We start from the raw sequence: 10,131 nt of genomic DNA, 5'->3' as shown, positions 1-10,131 counted from the left end.
CGAGTGAGAAACTAAATCTGTATTCATGTATATGATTCTTACAGAATGTTTAAATTGGTGTAAAAATAGAGGCAAAGGTGTGGGAAACACGGAAGAGGGAGATAATTTCTGAGACAAAAAAAAAGCTTCAAGTGAGAAAATTGGGGGAGGGGGTGGAGAGAAGAGTTGTTTGTCTATTTCTTTGTAGTTTTTATAAAAGTTAAAAGGCTTAAAAATATGTTTTTAGTTATAAATTAAAGGTAAATTTGTTTTTAATTTCTTAAATTTAAAATTAATTTTTTTTAGTCGATGTAATTTTTTTAAAAAATATTTTAGTTCTTATACTCAAGTTTTGTTAGAAGATTTATCAAATATTATTGCATAAATTCTATCTACTAATGTCCATATTAGTAAAAACATCACATTTTTGTCTTGAATTAAAAATGATAGTTTTACATTTGAAAGACCAAAAAAAAAATTTATCCTAAATCTAAAGAATTAAAAACATATTTAAGTCAAGCTAAAATAATTCTTTCATAATATGAAAGGATTAAAATAAATAAATAATTTTGTTATGAATAAAATAGAGTGAAATGTTTATTATTTGTTTTTTGATTAAATCTAACTTTTTAATTGTTATAAAAAAATAGTGAGGAATTTATTTATTTTAAGACTAATTAAGTATTGGTAGAGTTACTTCACTCAATAATCCAGTATAGACTAAGTATCGATAGAGTTATTTCATTTAATAACCCAATCTCTAGTAAACTTTAATGATTTAATCGTTAAATTAAAATATCTTAATAAATATGTTAAGTTTACAATTTTTTACAAAATTGCAAAACTATTTGATAAACTGTTATATAGATTCAAATTGATGTATAATATTTTTTTTATGAATATACATCAATTTGAATAAATGTAAATAAAATATTAATTTTTAAATTTTATAAAAACTTTAATTAATTGACTTATAAAAATCTGAATTAATGCAACAAAGTCGAGAAGAAAATTAATTAATTAATTAATTAACATACTCAAAGTACCAAAAGTGGTTAGTTAAAATATTTCAACACATCATGATGAAGTTGTGATTGAAAATATTATTTTACGTCTATAAGAATAACTGACTCAGTAAGAGAAAGTTATATATTTTTATTAAAAAAATACTTAAAAGTGAAAAATCAAAATGAATGACAGCTACCAAGATCAAATATTAAACTAACATATCCTTAATGTTGAAACTAAATGACTTGTATGCTATCTAGAGGAAAAATTGAGTTAATATATATTTTCTATATATACTTGGAATGGATCCCTCTTTATTTTGTTTATACAGAACAATCTTAATCTTTGAGTTACTTTTAAACAACTTATTTTGGTATCTTGAATGTATGTGCACGTACTCTTCAGCAAGTCAACATATCACTTTTCTTCTATATAAAATATATATCTTTTTGGGTCACTTTATTGTTTTTGGTGTTACTAAAGGAGTGGTCTGAGACCAAGTAAAAAGCGTGTAAAATGCAACATCATATCGCACAAATGGGAAATTTTGGCACTAGTTTGTGCAAATGCGCTCAGTGACTTGCTGGGACCATCAAAGTTAAAATCAAAGCCACAGTGTTTCTTTGGCATGCATGAATTGGCAGCTTAATTTGACGTACGTTTCAAGGTTTATGTTTTCTTCTGAATAAGAAGGACTCGGAAGCACGTTCATTATTTTGTTTTTTATTTATGGATTTAGCATATTCAATCTATGATTTTATATATATAGCCATATATGAGAACATTTCTGGCTGGCTGGTTGGTCAATATTTCATTGTATTATGTACGTGAGATTCGTTTATATATCATTGAGTTCGGACTTGGGAGGGGTGGTCCATATATCTCCTACAAACATGTATACCATAAGAGACAGCCGGCCATATATAGTTAGCTTTAACTTATATGTTATACATTAATTTAAATCAATGTAATGAAATATTAAATAATTTTTACATTTTATAAAAAATTATCTTGGTTATATTAATTAAATTTTCTTGTTGATAGAGAAAAGTTTTAGGACTTAAATCAAATAATATTTGTTCAAAAATTAAAAACAAAAATTTTGAAATTAGTAACATATTTAATTCTATATTAAATTATTTGTGATTGTCGCATCTAGCTAGTGGCACCTACTATTCCATCAACGTTCTGCAAGTCTAGTCAAACTTTACTTCATGTGAAGATGTGGTCACTTAATTTGTAGCTCTTAGCTTCACCCAACCCTAGTTGGGACTGGATTTAGCTAGTCAATTTCATTTCTATGTTTTGAGCACAATGCACATTTACAACCATATATTTGAATGCCACGTACTAAAATAAAATTATATATATATATCTTTGAAAAGATATGAAACTATTGGATCAAAATGGAAAATAATGATTTAAAGATTTTTTATTGTCTAAAATAAAATGGATTAAAATGAAAAACGATGCAATAAGTTTTATTACATTTGTCTTCTGCAGAGAGGCCGAAGAGAATAAGACAGGAGAGAATCCAAATCCCCATCAAAATAGCGGCAATGTTTTTGTGCTTACTTTTTCAATACGACTAAATTGAAAATTATATTCAAGCTAACTAGGAGACAATTTTGACCAATTTATTTTCATAAGTTAATAATTAGTTTATGATATATGTATGTTGTCAATCAATAATTTTCATTGGAGGATTTGACTGCCTATTTTCAGTAGATTTTTTTTTAATCATATTTTTATTTATTTATAAAATTTGAATTTAAAAGATTGAGTTAAATACCACTGAAACATTCCTTTGTTGACATTTAATTGAATTTATCAGGCATATTTTATATATAACTTTCCAACAAAATAGTTCCTTTTGGGCCAGGGGATTTTCTCAGCCAGACAACTATGAGTTTGTATGATAGTTGCAGGAAATTAGCTTCTTTGCCTTCCTGGAATAATTCCATTGACTCGCCGGTGTTTAAATTAATTGTTTTCCAGATTTTATGGCTAACATAATTCGTGGAAATGATAGTTTTGTTTGGAATTCAACTTTGAATTCTGACGCAAGCAATGACTTTATAAAGTAGAAAATACTTCTTTATTATGAATATTTTTTTTTTATCACGAATATTGATTAAAGACTATTTTTTTAATTGCAATACTGTAATTATCATTAATTTAATGGTCATAATTGAATATGAATCGATCAACATACTGCTTAAATCTATTTAATTATAGTTGAATTGTTATTAATAAAATAACAATATTTAAATAATACATAAAATAATATTATGTAATATGATGTTATATTAAAATTAAAATAAAATATCTTTTTATATATTTTTATTTTTTATAGTGTATGTAAAAGTCTAAATATAATATTTATATTCAAATTTTAATAAAATATAATGATATATATTAAAAAAATTATATTTAGAGTAGGCAAGTTTTAAATTAATGTAATATAAGTATAAAATGTCATCATATAAAAATTATAAATTAATATAAATGACTAAGTTATATTTTTATAAAATTAATAAATAACATAATTTATTTTAACTTATAATTTCTTACATTAATAACTATGTCAGATTAATTATTATTTCATGTCGTCATTCATGTCTATCAAGTTTTAATTTTTATCCCACAAAATTTTTTACAATCTCCTTAATCATAAATTTTTTTTTGGAATAGTAGAGATTTTTAATGGATAAGATTAAATATTGATACACATGACATTAAATAATAATCTAATTTGATTGTTCAAATATGAGGTTGTAAAAAATATTCTGTCAAATTTTATATATTATAAATGAACCCCAACATATTAAATAATTTGTTTTTAACATTCAAGTAGTTATGCCATTAAAAAATCAACTAGTTATCCTTAAATATTACTCCTTTTGTTCATATATAAAACTCAAATTAAAAGTGTTTTGAAAGGCTAGGGTGTGAGCATAGTAGTCAGAGGTTAGGGGTAGAATGCATAAGGTCTTAAGCTCAAATCCATATTACAGTTCTAATGAATAAAAAAATGTTTTTATTGACAAAATTGGTTAAAGTAGTACTAGACTTGTGAAATATGATCTCCCAAAGCAAAATATTGAATTAGAGTATTGTAAATGAGAAAAAAAGACAGTTGAAAAATAAGACTTTAGTAAATGTGACCAACCAGATTCTCCAATAGAGATTAGTTATCAATAAAATCAATAGTTACTTTATATTAATGACATAATTATAAAAGAAATACTATTTATTAGTTTGTTTTGTAAGAATTAATCTAAAGTATCTCTTGTATTAATTAATTATATGTTGAATTATAAACAATATCATCAATTAAAGTCATTTTTCTAACAAGAAAAAGTCATTTTTCATCATGTAATACCTTTAACCAATGTTTTAAAAATTGAACCGGTTAAAGTAAAGTTTAATAATTTAATCGTAATTAAATTGGTATTAATAAAATAATAATAATATTTAAATAATATATAAAATAATATTATGTAAACAAATATCATAATTTTATAAAAACAAAACTAAAATAAAATATATTTTTATTTTTTAAAGTGTTTGTAAAAGTCTAAATATAATATTTATATTCAAATTTTAATAAAATATAATGATATATTTTAAAAAATTTATATTTAGAGTAGGCAAGTTTTAAATTAATGTAATATAAGTATAAAATGTGATCATATAAAAATTATAAATTAATATAAATGACTAAGTTATATCTTTATAAAAATAATAAATAACATAATTTATTTTAACTTATAATTTTTTACATGAATAACTATGTCAGATTAGTTATTATTTCATGTCGTTATTCATGTCTATCAAGTTTTATTTTTTATCCCACAAAATTTTTTACAATCTCCTTAATCATAAATTTTTTTTAGAATAGTAGAGATTTTTAATGGATAAGATTAAATATTGATACACATGACATGAAATAATAATCTAATATGATTGTTCAAATATGAGGTTGTAAAAAATATTCTGTCAAATTTCACATATCATAAATGAATCCCAACATATTAAATAATGTGTTTTTAACATTCAAGTAGTTATGCCATAAAAAAATCAACTAGTTATCCTTAAATATTACTCATTTGTTCATATATATAAAACTCAAATTAAAAGTGTTTTGAAAGGCTGTGTGAGCATAGTGGTCAGAGGTTAGGGGTAGGATGCATAAGGTCTTAAGTTCAAATCCATCATTACAGTTTTAATGAATAAAAAAATGTTTTTATTGACAAAATTGGTTAAAGTAGTACTAGACTTGTGAAATATGATCTCCCAAAACAAAATATTGAATTAGAGTATTGTAAATGTGACCAATCAAATTCTCCAATAAAAATTAGTCAAAACAAAATATTGAATTAGAGTATTGTAAATGTGACCAATCAAATTCTCCAATAAAAATTAGTTATCAATAAAATCAATAGATACTTTATATTAATGACATAATTATAAAAAAAAAATAGTATTTATTAGTTTGTTTTATAAGAATTAATTTAAAGTATCTCTTGTATTAATTAATTATATGTTGAATTATAAACAATATCATCAATTAAAGTCATTTTTTTAACAAGAAAAAGTCATTTTTCATCATGTAATACCTTTAACCAATGTTTTAAAAATTGAACGGTTAAAGTAAAGTTCAATAATTTAATCATAATTAAATTAGTATTAATAAAATAATAATAATATTTAAATAATATATAAAATAATATTATGTAAACAAATATCATAATTTTATAAAAACAAAACTAAAATAAAATATATTTTTATTTTTTAAAGTGTTTGTAAAAGTCTAAATATAATATTTATATTTAAATTTTAATAAATATAATAATATATTAACAATTTTATATATAGAGTAGAAATTTTTTAAATTAATATAATATAAAATATCAAAATAGCATGATATAAAAATTATAAATTAATATAAATGACTAAATTATATCTTTAAAAGAAAATTATTAAAAATAATAAATAACACAATTTGTTATAATTTATAATTATTTTTAAATTTATTTATTTATTTATCATAAAAATTTTTGAAAAAAAATATTTTTTAAATATTGATTTAATATGATTTTTTGTACTATTCTTGATTGGTTATGGGTTGGTTGAACTGATTTTTGGATCGATTCTTTTACACACCAACAGTTATTTTGGAATTGTAGACTAACCAATTTCCGGTTCAATTGGTCAAACTGACCGATTTAGTCCAATTCTCATTTTTCCATAGATTTTTTGCTAAATGAATTGTGTAAGAAATTGTTTTGAACCTCTTGATTTATTTTTAAATTAAATTTCAATATCTTTTAAAAAATATTAGTAGTTAAAATAATCTTGTTTGACAGTATAATCCATAAATCTAAATTATAATTTATTTATTTAAAAAATATATTTATTTATTATATTTTTAATTAAAATATAATTTATATATTTAAAAGTATTTTTTTATTATAAATTTTACTTATATAAAATAAATATTTATTTTGTGTATTACTCGCACTAAAATACTAGTAAAACAATAAATAAACAAACTTACCTTTAGAAGCAGCAAAATGGGTCTGGCTATTGTCCACAAATAAGGTTAGTTGGACACTTAAATTTTGGATTAAAAAAAATCATGTCAATGAGTTGAATGGGGAGAAGGTAAAATAAAAAGGTGAGAAAAATAAAGTAAGATTGTTTTTATTCAAATATGATCACTTTTCTTAAAAGTCTCTAATGTTGGCATCCTCTTTATACAAGGGGATGAGAAAATGCAAGAGAGTAGTTTGACCAATGTAATACTTCTTAAACGAGGTTAAGAAACAAGTTCTATCATTGGTGGCTGGGCTCTTTAAAGGTTAGAAATATTAGTTATAAATTTTTCCTTTAGGTTTCCTATAATATAATAAAGACCACTTCACTATAGCATAAGTATAGATAAAAATAAAACTTCATCTTTTCATTTGTTCATTAATTTATTTTCTTTAAAATTCTTTCTCACTCTCTCTTTATATATATATATATATATATATAATTTATTTGGACAAAATTGAATGTTTAAAACTTTAATTTAATTTTATATTTAAGTATATTTTGGGTTCAACAAGTGACAATAATATTTGAATCTAAAATTTTAGGCAAATTATCCTGAACTTCCTATCACTAAGTCAATATATCTTAGGTAAATTTTATATTTAAGTATAACAAGTAAAAACAAAAGTTCAATTTAATTTTATATCTAAGTAAAAAAAATAAAAATAAAAATATTTCTTATATAAATAATCCTACATTTATAAAAAATATAAAATAAATTTATTTCATTTTTATACAATACAAGTATTAATTTTTGTACATGAAGAACAAATGAAAACATATTTCAATGCTGCAATAATTAATAAATTCATACCCGGTTAGAAATAACAAACAGGAATGGAAAATTAAGAAATAGAATTAATGTCAATCGAAATAGAAATATGAAATGCCATAGAGATAAAATGCATAAGTAAAGATTGAATAAAGAGAAAAGTGGAGAATGAAGAAAGATAGCAGCAGTGAAAACTCCAAAGTTGAAGAAGTGAATACTTGTTTCATTTGCTTGCTTCTTTACACATTCCTCAGTGTGGCGTGAAAAAGGTTATCACTTTGGGCTGTGAAATGTGAACCGTGAACTGAACCGAAGGTCCAAATTTATTGTAACAATGGTTCTCATGGATCGTTGAATGTAATGTACGGTTGAGATTCTTGGCAGAGGACAGATAGAATAAACACTTTTCTTCCTGAAGAGGGGAGTGCGAACCTACGTCACTGTGATGACACCATGCATGCTGCATGTATACGTTGAAGAATGTCGACATCGATAATTATATGGGAGTTGCTATGGTACCCTCAAAGATTGAGAGGTTTCAATACATTCTTTATGTAAACTTATAAAAATTAAAAGAAAAACTAATTTACTTATAAAATAAATAATCTAAATTATATTTATAAAATGAAAAGTAAGATAAAATTATAGAGATTAAAATTATAAGATTTCAATAATATTATAAAATATTTTAAAAAAAAAGAAAAATTAAGAAATAGTATAAATAAAAAATTATTAAAATTATAAATATAGAAATTCAAAAATTTAGGACAAAAAGACAAAAAATATACTTAAAAAATTATTAAAATTAAAAAATAGAAATTCAAAAATTTTAAATGAAAAGATTAAAATATACTTAAAAAATTATTAAAATTAAACTATTTAAATATATAGTAATATTATTATAAATAAATTAGAATATATAAAATAAAAATAAAATGACTAAATAATTTAAAAATTAAAAGAATAAAATATTATAAATATTTAAATAAATTATTAAAAATATAAAATATAAAAAAATTGTACCGGTACCCTCTCAAATAAGATGGGTACCATAGAATTTCTCTAATTATATTATAGTTTTGATAAGTACACGTGGAGTTTTATTAGACGGTTTATTTCCAAGAAAGAACTATCAAGCTAGATCCAACTCTGCCCCCATTTTCACGTGGTTTTTCAAGGACACAACAATTCACGGTAATCTGTGCCCATGAAAATCCTATATATTTAGGAGTGATAAAGACCAAAATAATATATATAAAAACAAAATAACCTTCATCTTATAAGTTGGAGCATATTCTAATTATATTTGATCTTTTTTAAATGAAGTTAAAATAGTATATATAAGTGAAAGAATACTAATTTTGTGAGTTTCACTTACCCATTGAGCCATTAACTCACATTCTTGAGAAATACCAGACAAAATATTCGTGCATCCGTATGGATAAGTTGAAATTCGTCCATCCAACTTTCTTATAATAATTCTATTATATTACATTCTAATATCATATATATAAGCTAGGCCTCCCACTCTTTCGAGTAAATAAGAATAAAAAAATAAATTGTTCTGCTTCTCATAATACAGTTCAACTTGCCATAATGGATAAAAAAGGTAACGTTAAACTAAATTGGGTTCCTCCTTTCCTTTGCTTTTTAATTTTTTTGTCCGTAAAAATGCTCTAATTCTACATACACACACTGAGAGATTCTGAACTGATCGAGTATTTTCTATTGTTTATTAAGTCTTCATAACCATCATTAAGGATGAAAATGTGCAATGTTGAACAATGTTTATTAAGTCTTCATGACCATCATTAAGGATGAAAAGCTGCAACGTGTGAAAGAGGAGAATTGTACTCTAAGAGTGATGCTGGAATCTGTGAGCAGCAAATGCAAAAAGCTTCAATCTTATATTAAAGAGTTGAATAATGCAGAACAAAAGTCACACCAAAATGGGTCAACATTAGTAAGACCCGAGTTTTCTCAAGCTCAAATCCATCACAAATATTTGTTAGAACCCACCCCAAGGACACTAGTTTGGTATGCCCATTATTTACTTGTGTGTATCAAATCACTTAATTAATGCTCAGGAACAGCATATATACACATTCAAATTTTAATTTCTCTGGGGAAATAGATGGTAACAGATGGTGTTATAAGTGGAAGAAGTATGGTCAGAAGAATGTTACAAGAGACAATCCTTCGCCTAGAGCTTATTTCATGTGCTCCATGGCTCCCACCTGCCCTGTCAAGAAAAGGGTATAAATGTATATTTCTTTATCAATTTATCATAGCTCTGACTCAACAAATTCTCATATACCAAGTTTTTAATATTTGTGATTTGATGAACCTTTTTTCAATTACACGTGGTAGGTGCAAAGAATCATACAGGATAGGTTTATCCTGTTAGCAACTTATGAGGGAAAACACAACGATGGTGCATTTCATGATTTACTCAAGTCATCATCTTGTACACCAGAAGAGTCGATGGGTAATAATATTTGCCTATGACAATCAAGTCTAATGAAAAAGATGCTATGAACATTGACCTTACTTTATGCAATTGGGCTCAAAGAGAAACAAGACTTTGTGAAGATGTAAAGCAACAAAACGATCGTGGTAGTCACATCAAAATTGAAGATTATGTAAGTTGTATAATCAAAGACCCTGACTTCATCATACCATTAGCTGAAGCAGTTGTGCACTCCATCAATAGCCAGAATAGCCAAGTGGGTCTCAACCTCAATTTAGGTCTTCGTGAACCACACTTGTGA

General features: G+C 24.0%; 1 protein-coding gene across 1 annotated transcript; it reads left to right on the top strand.

Annotated features, from left to right (window-relative positions):
• The first annotated feature begins 9,161 nt into the window (after nucleotides 1-9,161).
• LOC109794029 (putative WRKY transcription factor 60) lies at nucleotides 9,162-10,131 on the top strand. The gene is made up of 4 exons (XM_083076265.1): nucleotides 9,162-9,397; nucleotides 9,448-9,616; nucleotides 9,731-9,848; nucleotides 9,890-10,131. The coding sequence occupies exons 1-4, from the start codon at nucleotides 9,162-9,164 to the stop codon at nucleotides 10,129-10,131; spliced, it is 765 nt and encodes a 254-aa protein (XP_082932391.1).

The sequence above is a fragment of the Cajanus cajan genome, chromosome 6 (assembly GCF_000230855.2).
Source record: "Cajanus cajan strain Asha chromosome 6, NIPB_CcT2T_4, whole genome shotgun sequence".
Lineage (NCBI taxonomy): Eukaryota > Viridiplantae > Streptophyta > Magnoliopsida > Fabales > Fabaceae > Cajanus > Cajanus cajan.
This window is presented reverse-complemented; position numbering and strand designations above follow the sequence as displayed.